This window comes from Sander vitreus, chromosome 23, assembly GCF_031162955.1.
Source record: "Sander vitreus isolate 19-12246 chromosome 23, sanVit1, whole genome shotgun sequence".
Taxonomy (NCBI): domain Eukaryota; kingdom Metazoa; phylum Chordata; class Actinopteri; order Perciformes; family Percidae; genus Sander; species Sander vitreus.
Window position 1 is genome coordinate 6,289,759 of NC_135877.1, and position 17,098 is coordinate 6,306,856.

At 40.1% G+C, this 17,098-nt stretch overlaps 2 protein-coding genes across 5 annotated transcripts; one reads left to right on the forward strand and one right to left on the reverse strand.

Moving 5' to 3' along the window:
- Positions 1 to 208: 208 nt before the first annotated feature.
- Positions 209 to 5,263, reverse strand: nudt5 (nudix (nucleoside diphosphate linked moiety X)-type motif 5). Of its 3 annotated transcripts, XM_078243102.1 has the most exons (10): positions 5,189 to 5,223; positions 4,760 to 4,908; positions 3,983 to 4,050; positions 2,959 to 3,011; positions 2,747 to 2,854; positions 2,355 to 2,450; positions 1,536 to 1,637; positions 1,160 to 1,168; positions 1,016 to 1,069; positions 209 to 896 (listed from the first exon to the last, which is right to left on the reverse strand). In XM_078243102.1, exons 2-10 carry the CDS (start codon positions 4,868 to 4,870, stop codon positions 787 to 789), a joined length of 711 nt encoding a protein of 236 aa, XP_078099228.1. In that variant the 5' UTR covers positions 4,871 to 4,908; positions 5,189 to 5,223; the 3' UTR covers positions 209 to 786. The 3 variants fall into 3 exon arrangements, with proteins under 3 accessions (XP_078099228.1, XP_078099227.1, XP_078099226.1); XM_078243101.1 differs by lacking the exons at positions 209 to 896; positions 1,016 to 1,069; positions 1,160 to 1,168 and having other exon boundaries at positions 1,312 to 1,637; positions 4,760 to 4,833; positions 5,189 to 5,263; XM_078243100.1 differs by lacking the exons at positions 209 to 896; positions 1,016 to 1,069; positions 1,160 to 1,168 and having other exon boundaries at positions 1,312 to 1,637; positions 5,189 to 5,231.
- A 665-nt stretch (positions 5,264 to 5,928) lies between these two features.
- On the forward strand, positions 5,929 to 17,098 carry cdc123 (cell division cycle 123 homolog (S. cerevisiae)). 2 transcript variants are annotated; one of them, XM_078242865.1, is made up of 13 exons: positions 5,935 to 6,058; positions 6,357 to 6,428; positions 7,412 to 7,475; positions 8,011 to 8,043; positions 9,500 to 9,595; positions 9,914 to 10,020; positions 10,489 to 10,540; positions 11,427 to 11,502; positions 13,575 to 13,697; positions 14,650 to 14,678; positions 14,787 to 14,891; positions 15,216 to 15,353; positions 16,507 to 17,098. In XM_078242865.1, exons 1-13 carry the CDS (start codon positions 5,985 to 5,987, stop codon positions 16,603 to 16,605), a joined length of 1,068 nt encoding a protein of 355 aa, XP_078098991.1. In that variant the 5' UTR covers positions 5,935 to 5,984; the 3' UTR covers positions 16,606 to 17,098. The 2 variants fall into 2 exon arrangements, with proteins under 2 accessions (XP_078098992.1, XP_078098991.1); XM_078242866.1 differs by lacking the exon at positions 14,787 to 14,891 and having other exon boundaries at positions 5,929 to 6,058.

Genomic DNA, 17,098 nt, shown 5'->3' on the forward strand with positions numbered 1-17,098 from the left:
GGCAATCCTTCCCCCCCCCCCCCATATTGTTAACACTGTTGTTAATAGCCCAACCAAATACTATATGTACCTATTATCACAATGCATGGGTTATCTAAGGGAAAAAAGTAGAACACAACAAACTAAATGAAAGAATTGCGTCGTACTTCAGCAACAGAGCAACAGGAAAAGTGTTTGGAGGTGGATTTTTTTTTTTTTTTTTTTTCCCCGTCCGCCGTCAAGTCTGCAACAGTATTGTTAGGAATGTTTTACGATCACTAAATAAAAAATTACAACAAATTGCATCTCATTAAACTACACGTAATCTCATAAAAACCTGGAAAATACTATTTGTCAAGTAAGGCATTCCGAGACTCAAGGCTGAAAACTACTCTGCGTTGGCCACCAGAGTGTGTTTCAGGCCTTCGTACTGAGAACAAAAAGTAGTCCAGTACATGTAGTGCAAACAGGGCTCCTTCATAGGTTCTTTCTAAATCCAAGGACCCCCCAAGACTTTGATTTTATAATTTTACATTTGTGTTCAGTATGTATAACACACAAAGTTGTATTGTGTCTTTCATATTACTCTATGTATGGCCATTATACTTCATAGAAACTAAATTGAAAAATGAGGTTACATGGTGGCTAAAACCCACAATGCAACAACACATTTTCATATCAATTCTTGTGACAATTTGGAAGTCCTCTATGTCCTTTTTAATACAGATTTTCCGGTCCTGTGTAGGAGCCCCATGTAACACAAAAGACTATTTCTTCTTCTCTCGTTCTCGTCGTGAACGTTTTCCTTCACTGCTTCAGGACGGGGAGCTCCCTCGGCTTAAAGAAGGCCTGGACCATCCCCATGGCAAAGATGTAGACTTTAGCATCCACCACAATCGTTTCTTTCTTCATCAGATCTGCCGGGAAAAAAAACCAAGCAAAGTATTAGTTAGCGCGTGTGTTTGCGTTGGTCCGGACTCCGAATGCTCGCATCGCTCTCACGATAACGCCACTCTGGAAAAAGTTGAAGCCTCACCATCTATTTTCTTCTGGAATTCGTCAAGTGGTAAAAGAATGACTTCAACAAATTCTGCAAAGAGAGGATAGAGGCTTTGGTGGTGATTTGCTGTATGGGAGAAAAGGATTATTTCTGATAAAATAAAAAAGGAAAATAACTCACCTCCATCACCTGTGGAAGAACAAAAGAGAACGAGATTATTCAACGTGGGTTTTTTTTTTTTTATGTTACAGACAAACTACTTTTTATCTGTGAAGTCTGGGTTAGTGCTCAAATATACTTCGTACCCGAGGTAAAAATTCTAAGTACGAGAAAGTCGATGGCGGCGACGTGTTCTCTTAAAATCACTCAGACATTTCTGCGTGAGGCCAGATGAGTGGAAGTGATTGAAGGAATGGATTCGCCACAGAGTAATGGATTGAATGAGTGAACAAAAATGGATTACTAAGTGTAGAGAAAAGAGGTAAGAGAATGAAAGAGTTGCGCGTTTGATTAGATGAGCGAGTAGGGGTAAATGAATAAAATCCTGTGTTCTCACCGAGCTCTTGTTTTGGGTTGATGTTCTCCCCTTCATCTCCGTTGATGTTCACCATGATGATCTGGGTGGTGCAATTAGACAGACCGGGGTCCAGACAGGTCACTGCCAACAAAACAGCAACATTACCACTTGCATTGTACAGTCATGTGAACAAATTAGGACACCCATGCTAAATTTGACTAAAAAGAGGAATAAAAAAAAAAAAAAATCATCTTTAGGAAATTGATCTTAATGCCTTAATTAAAGAAAATGAGGAAAAATCCAATCTTTAAGGACACCAATTGTCTTTGTGAATGAATAATGTATCGTAAGTAAATAAATGTTCTTCCTTAAAATACAGGGGGCATAAGTCAGTACACCCCTATGTTAAATTCCCATAGAGGCAGGCAGATTTTTCTTTTTAAAGGCCAGTTATTTCATGGATCCAGGATAATATGCATCCTGATAAAGTTCCCTTGGCCTTTGGAATTAAAATAGCCTCACATCATCACATCCCCTTCACCATACCTAGAGATTGGCATGGGGTACTTTCCATCAAATCATCTCTCAATGCAAATCAAACCAGCTATTAGGCTAACTGACATAAAATGATTTCATAAAGATGATTTTTTTTATTCCTCTTTTTAGTCAACTTTAGCAGGGGTGTCCTAATTTGTTCACATGACTGTATGTTCCTAAAATAAAAAAAATGGAGTATGGAACTTTTTTTTTTTTTTTTCCAACACACTTCTCCAACACATGCGCAGGAGATAAGATAAAGCCAAGAGAGGCAGCTTACGCAATTACGTGTACAGTCAGCAAGTCTTTGTTTGACGATACCTGGAGTGACTCCTACTACCTCCCCTTTGTAGCCGGTTTCTTCTTTTAGCTCCCTGAGTGCAGCAGCCTCTGCAGTCTCCCCCTCGTCAATCAAGCCTGAGCACAGCAGAGGCAAAACAAACAGAAATCAATATTCTAAGTGTCTGTATTCTAAGAAAGCATCAACAGTTACCAAAGGTTACCAAACAGCCAAGAATGAAAGACGTAAAAATGTTTTGGAGGCTAAGAAACAAAACTGACGTGACGTTACAAGTTGTGAATTTGCTGGACTTCTCAATCATTTTTCAAGGTCTATTTTGTTGAAAAATTCAGGACCACAATTGGTAAGTTGTGGGGTATGACAATGTCTACAGAGAGTGTTTGAGGAATCCATAGAGAACCGTCTGACTGACCTGCAGGAAACTCCAGAGTGTGGCATCCCAAAGGAGGACGAAACTGCTTCACCATCACTACGCAGTCTTTATGGAGGGTCCGCTTCAGCAGGGCGATAATACCAACGCCTGCGGGGAAAAGGGTGTTACAGCCTGCACAAATCCAATTCCGGCCCATTCTGTCAATGCAAGCTCGACTGAGCAGCTAAAAGTGGAGAAACGGAGACGCTAACCGTCTGTTTGCGTGTTGCTTTGCCTCGTCGTCCTTTTCACGGTCTCCCAGGTTCTGGCGGATGAAAACAGGAGGTGAAACTAATATGCAGGAAACATGTATGATTGTGAAGTTGTCAGTCAAAGACTAGGGCTGGGAATCGTTAAAGTTTTTTTTGGATACCAATTTTATAAAACAAAAAGAAATTACGACATTACGGCACAAATCTCTCGATTTATTTTTCAGCTCCTACTACGTGAGCCCATCTCTGTGTGTAAGGTAGAGTTTTTCCTACCTGCCTCTACGACGTGTAACATTAGAAAGCCAATCACAAACATTATTGGATCTTGGTAAGCATGCTGCATGCTGATTGGCTGCGATGCTGATGAGATTTACTCCTTAGGTATTGAAATTGGGTATTGAATGACACGGCATTTTTCGAGCCTCGATAATTAGTGAATGAGACCACACTTATAGGTGCTCCTGGATGTATAGCTTCCATATGGATGAATTGTGTAATACATTACAAAAATATGGTCATGCAGAAATGCTGTTGCAGCCAAACCATACTTGTGTGGAAACCAACTAAGCTGAAATCATATGAATAGTGGAAAGTGTAAAACACGAACTATATCTATAAGTACCATTACTTAATCAGTGTGGTGTACTCTTAACATAGACTTGCTCAATCACCACTATCACTTTACCTTGCAATGTTGTCTCCATATGCTTTTCTATAGTTTCTATTTATAGCTTTTATTTTATTTATCTTAGTTTGATATACATTTATATAGCCTACATCTTATCACATTTTTTACTTTATTTATTTGTACTATTGCTGTCTTTGTGCTGCTGTAACAGCTCTATTCAATCAATAAAGGGGGTAAATAGGTTTAACTTGTGAGATGTGATTTGACTGTATTGCCATTGCACACAGGTAGCCTACAGTAGGTACTGAGAAAATGAAATGCAATTAGCATCTTCAGTCGGTGCCTAAAAAAAAGTATTGAATTCGGTACCCAGCCCTCTCAAAGAAAGAACAGTACCTGGTTTTTCCAGCTCGGTCCACGTATGTAGTCTTCTCCAGCTTCAGCCACTTTCCTGCTGCCATGAGCTGCAACACGGAGAGTGAACACACCGAGATAAGTTGATCTGAATAGCACCAAACGCAACACGCTGCTCAGTTATCCCAATACTTAGAATACTGCGTCACAGCTCAGTAAAGACACAAACATTACAGAAACTATCTTAGAGAGACGCATGAATGTGGTTACTGAGAGGGTATTTTCTGCAAAAAGGATGGCGAGAAAGAAAAATCTAACGCAAACATGTATGTGATCATCTTAAATGATAAATGTAAGTCTATGGTATGCACACACAGCGAGGTGCAGACCGGTTTGAGCTTCGATGCAAGTCCATCACACTTAAAACATTCATCAGAGTGGTGTATGTCGGATGTTTTGTTGAACTTTTAGGATACTCAACTCACCATGAATAATCTAAACTATGTTTCGACAAATTAGGTTGAAAAAATATAGAATTTGCTGCTCAGGGGTCTTCAAAGTTGTTTAGGCCGAGGACCCCTTAGCTAAAAGAGAAACGGAGCAGGGACCATACATACATTGTATAACATTGAATTGCAGATTTAACTGGGCTGGAAGGATTACAATTGATATTCATATTATTTATACATCAAGTTTTAATGTCTTACCTATAGTAAGGCTATCATCATTCAATATTGTGTAAATTAAATGTTCTGTCATCGAGTTTTGTCGGGAAAATCCCTTTTAAAACCCTAAAAAAAAAAAAAGACGTAGTGTTACCTCTTCTTTCACTATGTGTGGAGCAGAAGTCACTTTGGGTTCTTCGGAGTTGCTCATTTTCAATTTCTGGACAACTGAAAATGGAGGTAAAGTCGAGTCAAACGCTTTCATTCACAATGGTATATGGTTCACTACGAGTTCAACGTTGGCTGAAAAACAAACACAGAGTTAGAACTACCATTTCAATGCTGACGAAACGTTTTGAGTTAATGTTACTCAATTAGCTGCTAAAGCCAGGCAACGCTAACCAAATTTAACTCCCCGCATTCCTTTTCCACTTTTAGCTTTTTTTTTTTAAATTATTATTCGGTATTTGCTTATTTAACACTAGCTAGCTGCTTTACACTAAACAGTGCTGCCGGGGTTAGAAGCTCGTGCATTTTAAACTTTAAACAAGCATCTAAAATGAACAAACTAAACTTAACTCACATGAAAACCGAACTGCAGTAGTAATAGTAGAGAATAGATGTGAAAAAAAAAACAGTGAGGAGTCACTCTGTCGCCACTTCCGGGTATCGCAAACGTCACCGGAGTTTAGCCTTCAGTGGGGTAGATTATTTACTTTAAAAGAAAAAAAAAAAAATAGATTATTTACTTAACGTTAGCTAACAACTAACATTGACTTAATACAAACACATTGTCTCCTTTCTACATGTCGAACGTAGAAATTCAATAAAATAAAAACACACGGGGATAATGCAAGAGTTTGTTATAATTTACCATACTCTTATAAATATGGTAAATTGACAGCAAAAAAAGTTGACCTATATACAACGATACTGGCTCCTGTATTATTATCGTATGCTTATTTATTATGTTAGCTAGATTAAAGTTGTCACATTTGAACATATTGTCACATGTCAAAATATATTGACGTTACGCCTCAGCCTGTAAATGTTTTAAGGTGTTGAGTAAGTTATCAATTCAATAGACGATCTATGTCGCAAATCAGCGGTTTTCGACCATGCCCACATGTGCACCTCAAAAAGGCTTCCCCCTCTGTAAACACAAATGTATTACACACTTCTAGCAATAAAGCTTTGACAGTTTCCCAGTGGGATTTTAATAGATTCAAATGAATTCATAACAGTGCAAATAGAGAGCACCATTGCCTCGAAAATTCAAGGCGTCAAATGAAAATGCGGCCGTGACATTTTCACAAGTATCTAATGGGGTTCGGAAGATATTTACTGATGGACTCTTTTCCTTTAAAGGATATTGCAGCATGAAGAAGGAGCAAGTTGTCAACTGTCAGTTTTCGGTTTGGTATCCGATATTCAAGAAACATTCGATTAAAAGGTAGACAGCTGATGTGTTGTACAGAAATTCCAAAGACATATTTTAAATGTTGTTGCTGTAAAACATAGCCAATTTAGCCAACAGCTAACGTTAGCTACCGGACAGAAGCAGATTACAGCTAGCCATCTTTAGGCTATATGTATCGTGTCGTGTGTATTACTAAATAATTGTGTTTAAATCCCTTTTTCAGAGCAGCTTCCCTAAACCTCCTTCTTCCACACCTCTGACTGTTTGTTGTCTATTATGTATGCTATGAATTACATACATTTATATGTGGTATTATTATTCTTTATTCCAGTCTGATTCTCCCACTGCCTCAGAATGTAATAGACTATTTACTGGATGATGGCACACTGGTAGTCTCTGGGAGGTATGAGGCCACTGACACACACAAACACACAAATTCGATACAAGTAAAAGTCCAGCATTCGAAATGTTACTTAAGTAAAAGTATGCAAGTATCATGTAATGAAAATGTACTTGAAGTTAGGGCTGGGCGATATGTGGAAAATCAAATATCCCCATATTTTTGACCAAATACCTCGATATCGATACCGCAACGATATTGTAGTGTTGACTATCGGTGCTTTCACAAAATATTTACACAATGAGAGTTTTGATAAATAATCATCAGTAATGTGGCTATAATGACTAAGTGGGTAAAGGCAAATAATAGAACAGTTACAACAGTCTGGTAAGTTCAGAAAATGACATCACTTTACTGTAATGCAGCCTTTAAAACCAGGAAAAGACAACACTTATGCCATATTAAGATATTACGATATCCAAAATCTAAGACGATATCTAGTCTCATATCACGATATCGATATAATATCGATATATTGCCCAGCTCTACTTAAAGTATTAAAGGTAAAAGTACAAAATGTAGAATAATCGAAAAATTTTAGAAACTGGAAATGATCACAACAGTTCTGTCAATCGACTAAGTGTTTAATCGGCTAATCATTTCAGCTGGACTTGTAGGCCTGTATATTGTTGGGTAGTTTCATTTATAATAAAATGTTGTATTTTATAAACTGCATGTGTTTTGTGTGCAAACATTTTAATTTGTAAAGAAACTAATGCTGACAGATGAATGTAGATACTCATCTACGTTCATCTGTCAGCTTTAGTTTAGGTACAATATTTCCCTCTGAAATGTAGTGGAGTAGAGGTGGAAGGTGGCTTGAAAAGAAAGGACTCAAGTAAAGTACGAGTACCTTCAATTTGTACTTAAGTACAGTACTTGAGGAAGTGTACTTAGCTACATTCCACCACTGGTATGTGCATTATGATGCTCAGATTTGTTTTGTGCCCGAATCACTAATCTGTTGTTGTTTCTCTTCCCTTCAGTGACCATAACACTCAGCAAACACACGCTAACAACAGTGACTCGGACGCAGAGGAAGACATTCAGGTACGGGAACAGAGACTACGGTGTTTTTTCCATGGGATGTATTCTGTCTTATTTTTGCCTCATTGCTTGGAAAGGAAATTAGTCCTTGTTTTCCTAATTCACAGTCTTAAAATAGTTCACATTTTTGCAGAAAAGCATCAGACCTCTGCTATAATTTAGGAAGTCATTTTGTCACTTTCTTTTTTTAACGTAATCTAGTTATTTATGACTGATTGTTACATTTGTTAAATGGCCAAAGTCTGGAACGACACTTAGACCATCACAGGGCACTGAAACTCCACTGAAACCAGACTCCTGAATTCTTTTTTTTTTTTTTGCCTAAGCAGCTTTATGCTGACCTACCACAGCTACTCAAAAGCAGGGAAACTCTGAGATATAGTACACTTTTAAATTGGAGATTTAATTTATAATGAAACATTAGAGAATACATGCATGAACACCCAAATGTTTTGTCATCATGTCAAAATTATCTGTCTTATAAGTCAACAACTAGAACTGTGTTCAATCCGGTTTCTTGTTCTCTACTTCCCTCTAGTGGTCAGATGATGAGACAACCACCACTGTTACTGTAAGTACATAGTGTATTATTGCCCACCTGATAAAATGTTTTTTTAATGTCTGAAACCTGCATTTGAACTATCTTAAAGTATTCCTCCGCACTCACGGTGCAGTGGGCTGATAGGTAGTAACACTCAATCTTGGTCTTAATCAATGTTAGCGCTGCCTTTGAAACCATTGATCATACCATCCTCATAACTCAGGGAAAGCCGGAGAGTGGATTGTCATATTTGTCCGATAGACATTTTTTGGTCTCCATGGGTAACTGTGTTCTAATACGCTCCTCTGTTAAATGGGGTGCCTCAGGGTTCAATTCTCGGTCCTATTCTTTTCTCTTTGCATATGCTTCCCTTGGGCCAGATAATCAGTCACTTTGGTATGGGTGGTGATGGTGCAGTGGATATGACACATGCCTTTGGTGTGGGAGATCTGGGTTCAATTCCCATTACGATACATCAACCAATGTGTCCCTGAGCAAGACACTTATCTTGCTAGGCGTGCGACCTCTGACATATGTAGCAATTTTGGATAAAAGCGTCAGCTAAACGACATGTAATGTCATGTGTAATGCGAAAGGACGACACTCTAGTTTCAGTAACACCAGATGACTTCAGCAACCTGGACACCCTCTGCAACTGTTTAGCTTTATGTTTAGTCCTTTATAAAGGACTGGCTGTCACATAACTTTCTTCAACTAAACTCTGACTCTTCTTCCTGTCTAGTCTTGGCGTTACATTTGATCCTCAATTGAAATGGCACGTCTTTCGCTTGTTCAAAATGCAGCAGCGATGCTTTTAACTAAGACTGGCCGTAGATCTCACATCACTCCTGTTTTAGCATCGCTGCATTGACTGCCAGTAAAGTTCAGGATTTATTTTTAAGATTCTTTTAATCACTTATAAAGCCACTACATGGCATAGCTCCTGCCTGTATTTCAAAACGACTAAACCTTTACACCACTGAGCAGCCACTTACAGCAAGTCATCCAACCAAAACCTGTTGGCTATAACGCATGCTGAACGTAATACTAAAGTCGACTGCTCTTTTGCTGTCCTAGCCCCCAGTCTAGATCAACCCCCCCCTCCCATTAGATCAGCTGAGTCTGTACACTGTTTAAAAAAACATCTGAAAGCCCACTTCTTTAAGTGGGTGTTTCTATTTTTAAGGGTTGATCTGCGCGGTGACTGGTTGCTGAATGCTTTCTGTTTCCGTTTTGTCTGTTTGCATGTATTTTCTGAATATTATTCTCCTGTATGCACTTTTAGCTTGGTATTTGTTTTCTTTTTCTCTAATGATGTTGATGTGAAGCACTTTGTAACCTGTGTTTAACAAGGTGCTATATCAATAAAGTTTTACTTACTTATTTACTCTGCTTTTGACAGAAATGTGTATCACCCCGTGCATATCATTTAATAATGCAGTAATTATGATAACCATGTGATGTGATGTGACTTTGTGTGTGCTAGGCTCCTGAGTTCCCAGAATTCACCTCTAAAGTGCAGGAGGCCATAAACACCCTGGGTGGGCGCGTCTTTCCCAAACTGAACTGGAGCGCTCCACGGGTAAAATACAGCACTAAGCTGCTTTTAGTGAAATGAAAAACTGTGTTTGCCTGCTTCATTTTAAGTTAGCAGAGTGGTGAATTCATTAGAAAAAGTGTGTCAACATGACTTCTTTTTATTTAGCATAACCAAATTATTTTTTTGGCTAAAGGCCCTGTACAATTGAGTGCATTGAAGATAAGAATAGCTTCTTGCACCACTGCCAGCCTTAATGATTGATGCATAACTTAAGTGTGTGTGTGTGTGTGTGTGTGTGTGTGTGTGTGTGTGTGTACGCGCGCACACGTGTGTGTGTGTGTGTGTGTGTGTCCCTTTCAGGATGCTAACTGGATTGCACTGAACAGCTCCCTGCAGTGTGACAGCCTAAGCGATATATTTCTGCTCTTCAAAAGTTCAGACTTCATCACCCACGACCTCGCGCAGCCGTAAGCCTCGCCGTGCAACAACATCAATACACACACACACATATTTTGCATTTAGATGACAACCAATATCAGAAAATAACCAGGTTTGGTGTGCACAGGCTGATTTCAGTGATTCTGCAGTAAAACACAAGTGGCAGCTGGAGAAATTGCTGTGATGTAGATGTATACCTCTCGCTTCTCCGCTCTGCATGACAAGCAGTTAGTGCAGCGAGTTATTTACTCTCTGTGTGTGTGTCTGTGTGTGTGTGTGTGTGTGTGTGTGTGTGTGTGTGTGTGTGTGTGAGACGCAATGTGACATATGCTTGTTTTTTTTGGACTCTGTTAAAAACTTCAGCAGCCAAGCTGTTTGCAGTGTGACTGACTGATCCGATTATAGTGAAAACTAAAATAGAAATTCCAAACACTTGTGATGCATTGGTGTTCATATTTCTATTAACGGTTGTAACCTTCATTCATTTCTTGGCACAGATTCCTTGCATGTAGTGACCAGGACTCCCCAGATCCAGTCATAAACTATGAGGTATTTTTAAGCTTTATTGTCATTAGCTTGTTTTTAATATGAGTTTTAGTGTCTCATCATGCAGATGGAGAGTTATATTTGCTCTTATGAAAATGATGTTTTATACTAGGGCTGCGAGTATTATGTTGATTGTTTTCTCGATTAATCGACTAGTTGTTTGGTCTATAAAATGCCAGAAAATGGTGAAAAATGTCCATCAGTGTTTTCTAAAGCCCAAGATGTCGTATCTCAAAGATATTCCGTTTACTGTCACAAAGTAGTGAATAAACCAGAACATATTCACATTGAAGAAGCTGGAATCAGAGATTTTCGATGTTTTTTCCATTAAAAAAAAAAAAAAAAAATGACTCAAACCGATTAAAGGTAGGTAGGATTGCGAAGATCCAGGACTTAGCCAAAAAAATTTGAACATCGACAACTGCTCAGTCCCTCCCCCCCTTTCCGCTAAAGCCCAAAACGGTCTTCTAAGCCCCTCCCCTCACAAGTGAGAATGTATGCGTGTGCATGAGCAGTGATTGACATGCAGTTAGACACCCCCCTGGCCCTGATTGGTGCATCTGAACAGGGAGCGGTGGATTTTTGCACTACAGGCTGTAGGTGGTGCCAGAGGAGCCAGATTTTTGTTTAAATGACCTGCTTCATGTAGTTCTACTGGAACATAGGGTCAGTTTCAGCAAATATGACAGAAAGTTAGTTTTTTATTACTTGCATTTCAAGTTAGTCTTTGCTACTGCACCTTTACTCGATTATCGAAATAGTTGGCGATTCATTTAATAGTTAACAAAACGATTTTTCGACTTTGCAGCTCTATTTTCATTTAAAGTGTGTGTGTACACACTCTCACACCCCTATGTATTTTATCAGCGGTGTTGTCCTCTGTCCTCAGCTGGTCCTGAGAAAGTGGAGCGAGTTGATTCCTGGCGGAGAGTTTCGCTGCTTCGTCAAAGAAAACAAACTGATCGGTAAAAAGCCGCCGCTCACCTGTCTTCAAACATTTAGGAAGAATACATACATAAACATATTACATTTAAAGATAGTAGTGATTGTTGTTAGCCAGTGTTGGAATGGAGCGAAGTACATTAACTCAAGTACTGTAACATTTATAGATACTTGTACTTTACTTGAGTATTTCCGTTTTATGCTACTCCGCTGCATGTCCGAAGGCAATATTTTACTTGTCACTCCACTACATTTATTTGATAATATTTCTAGTTGCTTTGCTGATTCAGATTGTTAATAAAAAAATAAAAACCAACTAATGACTTCTGATGCATTATTATCGATTACATTAAACTACCCAATAATCATTTGAAGTCAGCCCCACCTTTACTAGCTGCAAGATTAAAGTGACGACACATTCACAATCCAATAATATAATCTATATGATTCTGAAATGGGCCGTTCTGTATAATTGGTACTTTTTTTTTTTTTGTGGTACTTTTAAGTATATTTTGCTAATGCTGATACTCTTGCACTTTTATTTACGTAACAGTTTCAATGCTGTGCTTTTACTATTAACAGTATTTTTTTTACACTGTAGTATTGCTGCTTTTAACTAAAATGTGACGTGTACTTCTTCCACCACTGGTGTTACTAAAGAGACCATCGCCTCTTGATTGCATTTTACATTGACTAGTATGTTTACAGGCACGTATTATTCAGTTTTTTGCCCTTTATTCTGAAAAAGACAAAAGTTCGACTGAGCTGTTTATGTACATGCAGCCGTGCAAATTAGGATTTTTTTTTTTTCAAAGACTTCCACCGGTGGCGGACTACTTGGACCGCGCGACCACAAGCCTCTCTCTATCATTCCATTAACCCCCGTCTAGAAAAGGTCGACGTTGCGATGTTTGCGCGTATCCAAAAACCTGTTGATACCCAAGTCTTTCATAATGTTTAAAAGTAGCTGTGTTTCTTCTTCTTTTCTTTTGGGCATGTATCTCTACCGCAGCCTTGCAAAGTGTTGGCTGGTTGGTTTGCCATACAACCATAGCAATGCACAAAGCTGACCGCAGAGGCTGATTTATGCTATTGCGTTAAATCGGCGCCGTGGGTACGTGGCGATACCAACCCTCTCGCCGTAGCCTGACGTTCACCTCTCGAAAAATGTAACTACACGTCGCTGCGACGCTCAGCCGTGGCTTGGTAGCGTTGCAATCCCCCCCCCCCGACTCATTTCCTGGTTCTCCTTCTCCATAAACAACATGAAATCAAGGAGAGGGTTAACCTTTCCTGCTACAGATTTCCCACCGTGGTCAGAAAACACAGGGGAGACACTTTGACTCTAGAGTCGGTACTCGCTCCGAAGCTAATCACCGTCACTCTCTCACTCGCTCTACCACACACACACACACACACACACACGCCGGCCCCGCTATTCTCTTAAAGAGATCGACGCACACACCCGCGTACAAGTATAAACTTCAGGCCACTTACGTAGGCTACGGCGAAAGCTCTGCGTGGAGCCTCCGCAGGACCATAAATCAGCCTTAAGCCATAAACAACCAAAAGGCCGTTAAGTAAACTGTTGCAAACTTCGTTAAAACCCCCAATTGAGACGCATATTGCCAATGCGCTGTATACATCTCCAAAGAAGGCCTCTAAAACCCAAATAATACCAACATATCCCACGTCTTCTTTTGGAAAATGCTATATTCAGAAACGGGCCTTATTCTGAATATCCAAACAGAATATGCACCTGTATCAAATTAGGAATATTGCCATATTCGGAATATAATAATATATAATAGTGGAATATTAGTGTGCATGTAAACGTACCTATTGTGTGCCACCAGGATTAGCAGGGAATATGCTGGGTTGCTTTACAGCACAAGACAGAAAGATGGCGCTGCTTTTACACGTACTGAGCCAAAATGTGTCTGAAATGTGAATTAGTTTGAAAAGAAACCTCAATTAGAACTGTGATATAATGATGTTTGAGCTGTACTTTACCTCAGCAGGCTAATTTAGAAACAATTATAAAATTCAATTTGAGCTCCACTAATGATGTATCGGTCTTTTTTTTTTCTCCCAGCGATCTCCCAGAGAGACTACACTCAGTATTACCAGCACGTCTGGAAGCAGGAGGAGCAGATCTGTCACGCCATTCAGGGATTCTTCATCCAGCACATCCAGTACAACTTCCTGGACGAAGACTGTGAGCATCGGCATCCTTGTTTATTTTATTTTTTGCTCTTAGGCCTCCTGCACACTGCCTGCGTGGCGTGAGCGTGTCAGCTGCGTGGCGTGTCCGTTTTTATTTCGGCTCCCATGTTAACAGGTTAGAGCTTGCACACTGCCTGCGTGACACGAATGCTAGAAATAGGACCGACGGCTATTTTTTACGCGACGCGCAAGCGCGTTGGAAGCGTTTCCAGGCAAAATAGAATACGAAAAGATGTTTATATGTCATTTAGAAACGCATACATATTAATAAATGACATTTTGATGTTTGAAAGCCTCTAGGTGTTGACATAAATGCAGATATAAATGTAATTTAAGAAATAATTAGCGATTTTCAAATGTTGCACCTGTCAATACAGAATGAAATATTCTGTCGCCTATTTTGCCGTCAATGCTGCCGACGTTGTCTTTGCTGTTATTTCATTTCATCAATGGGAAACATACAGTACATGTGTACAGACGAGGCTAGCAGCAGCAGCAGCTGACACGTTTCTGGTGTGTAAAGACATAGAAAACGCCACGCAGCTGAGACGCAACAGAAACGCCACGCTCACGCCACCCTCACGCCACGCTCACGCCACCCTCACGCCACCCTCACGCCACACAGGCAGTGTGCAGGAAGCCTTACTCTGTCTGTGGAAAGTTTCACATCTCCTTCAGCTCTCCTCTGACAGAAACAGATGTTTCTGTTTCTTTCTTCTTCTTTTTTAAGTGGTTACATTTTCACTGTTGTTGTATTGGGACAGGAGAACATGCAGGGAAACACTGATCAAATGTGTCTTTTTATTACTTGCATTTCAAGTTTCTTAAATGTTTAACTTTGTCTTTGTTAAACTAGCAGATATACATATACATGTACATACTGTAAATGTTAAGTGACTGCATATGTAGTTGTTTAAACAGTTTTTGTTTACTCTGTTTGGCAGTTGTGTTTGATGTCTACAGAGATAGCCAGGTAAGCGCACTGATGATTTTTTGATATTGTCCCTTTTTGTTGTTGTTGTTGTTGTTGTTGTTGTTGTGCAAAGTGAGTTAACACTTGTGTACTGTGTGCGTGTCGCAGGGGAGGGTGTGGCTGATAGATGTGAACCCGTTCGGAGAGGTGACAGACTCGCTGCTGTTCGGCTGGGAGGAGCTGACGGGTGGGGGGGAAATCGCCCAGCAGCAGGTCAGCCATCGTGACGTTTTTTTATAAAACAAAATATTTTTCATTTGAATTGTTTGGAGGGTGGAAAAAGGGCTCAGATGAGACCAAGTGTTCGTTTTTGACCTATGTAGTAATGCTGAACTAGAGCCCCGCTTAAATCCGTCAAAACTGAAAACAGTTTAACTATGTATTTCGTCCCCCGTTCTCTCTCTCTCTCCCTCCCCGTTTCCTGTCTTCAAGCTGTCCTGTCAATAAAGGCCGTAAAAGCCCCCCACCCCAAAAAAAAACCCCATTACAAAACGATCAATAAAAAAAAACCGACGTGGTTTTTACCCGTATGTGCAGGAAGGCCCGGCGTTTCGCTGCACCACCAGCGAGGTGACGGTGCAGCCCAGTCCCTGTCTGAGCTACAGAATCCCGCGGGACTTTGTCGACCTCTCCACCGGAGAAGACGCCTACAAACTCATCGACTTCCTCAAACTGGTAAGATGGTGTTTACGAAACCTTTGTTATATGAGTATTTAGCTAGCAGATACTGGGCTGTTGCTTTACAAAACCACAGAATGCTAGAACACAGAAACCCTGAGAGGAAAAACTCCAGTAGTTGGTATTAGCTCTCATCAGGCTGGGCTGTACCAAGACTTTCATTTTCATACAGGGGATTGGAGTTCACGTCAAATAACGCACACCTCGTTTATTGACCATAACCACAATATTTTTATTTTTTATTTTTAGGCATTTTTATTTGGCCCCATTACCAGGGCCCACTCAGAATCTGCAGATGCTGAATTCTGCAGGATTTTCTGCAGATTTTAACAATTAAAAAAAGAAAGAAATTCTGCAGATTTTCATTCTGGATTAACACTGAAAGTGTAAACGGACAAGAAAATGTAAAAAAACAAAAAACAAACTCGGCAGATTCCATTTGGATCTGCTCATTACTTCCCTCTTCATATATTAGTTTGTTTGCATTGTCAGCGGCAGGGTCCGCCATTCCCACTCTACAGAGACCACAGGTCGCTCGTCTCCTCCCGACGTATTTCTGACCGAGTACCTACGGTAATCGATAAATGTGTCATTTCAAAAGGAACTCGCTTGAAGACCTTCTCAGTGTTACCGCCAGTAACTTTTCTCCATGTTTATTTGAAATAGGGACAGATGACATTTGTGCAAAAAAAATCTCCAATGTACAGCAACACAGCATTTCTAGCTACTGCTGGTTTCCTATGCCCATTCCCAGAAGGGCTTTTAAACAGTCATAGAAACAAGCATGACACATTGCCGCATTAAAATACATAAAGCACGTAAACATACAAGACACGTCCGTCTGTACCCCTCCCCCCGCCCATACGCCGTCCCATGCCAGCCCACCCCTGTATGTGACTACCGGTCTGATTATCAATTAAACACTTCTTCAGTTTGATTTTAAAATGCTTACTGTTTTGTATTGCTTTTAGCTCAGTGGGCAGCTCATTCCACGCCTTAGCTCGCTTAATGTTGACATTGAACATAATCCGGAATATTTCCGACTTTTCCAATACTGACACCCTTGTCGAGTGAATGCATTTACTAAATTGGGAACCAGGGTATAACTTGACGTTTTGATCTCATCTCCACGTTCTTCTCCTCTCTACAGAAGAAAAGCCAACAGGAAGATTCTGAAGAGGAGGAGGAGGAGCAGGAGGAGGAGCAGGAGGAGGAGCAGGAGGAAGAGGAGGCGAACGCTCCACAGTGACGCAGCTTTAGCCGAAAGCTAAAGACTAGCTGCTAGTGTCACCAGCCCTCCATATAATGTTTTCTGCACAAAGTGACTCTTTACCTCTCTGTCCCATTTGAGCTTCTTTTTCCCTTTTCAGTTTCTCTCTCACGCGATTGTAAAACCACACACGGCGTACCCGGAGTTTCCTAAATAGCTCTTTCGTGTTACGTCTTATTGAACATGTTAAATTAGCAGTATCATGTTAATGTATCTCTGTGGATTCATTTTCTGTTTTTTTGTTGTTGTTGCACCCGACACTGCAGAGCGCCGTCTTGCTGATGGTAATGGCTCGTTGAGACAGGAAAGGGAGGCCTCCGCAGTGTCAATTAGTCGTTTATTTCAGTTTGGGAGGGAATGATTCGTTTTTGTTTAATGGAGGGGGAAGCAAAATGTGTTATTGTAAGGGGATGTATTTACTAACACTGTAAAGAATACCTGCTTTTATACTTAAAAATAGGTGTATATAACA

Coding starts and splice junctions, on each gene's coding strand:
- cdc123 (XM_078242865.1), top strand. CDS start 5,985: ATGAAGAAGGAGCAAGTTGTCAACTGTCAGTTTTCGGTTTGGTATCCG. Junction 13,698..14,649: donor CAACTTCCTGGACGAAGACT/GTGAGCATCGGC, acceptor TCTGTTTGGCAG/TTGTGTTTGATGTCTACAGA. Junction 15,354..16,506: donor TCATCGACTTCCTCAAACTG/GTAAGATGGTGT, acceptor TCCTCTCTACAG/AAGAAAAGCCAACAGGAAGA.
- nudt5 (XM_078243100.1), bottom strand. CDS start 4,870: ATGAAAGCGTTTGACTCGACTTTACCTCCATTTTCAGTTGTCCAGAAA. Junction 3,012..3,982: donor GACCGAGCTGGAAAAACCAG/GTACTGTTCTTT, acceptor TTCATCCGCCAG/AACCTGGGAGACCGTGAAAA. Junction 1,638..2,354: donor GGTAGTAGGAGTCACTCCAG/GTATCGTCAAAC, acceptor TTTTGTTGGCAG/TGACCTGTCTGGACCCCGGT.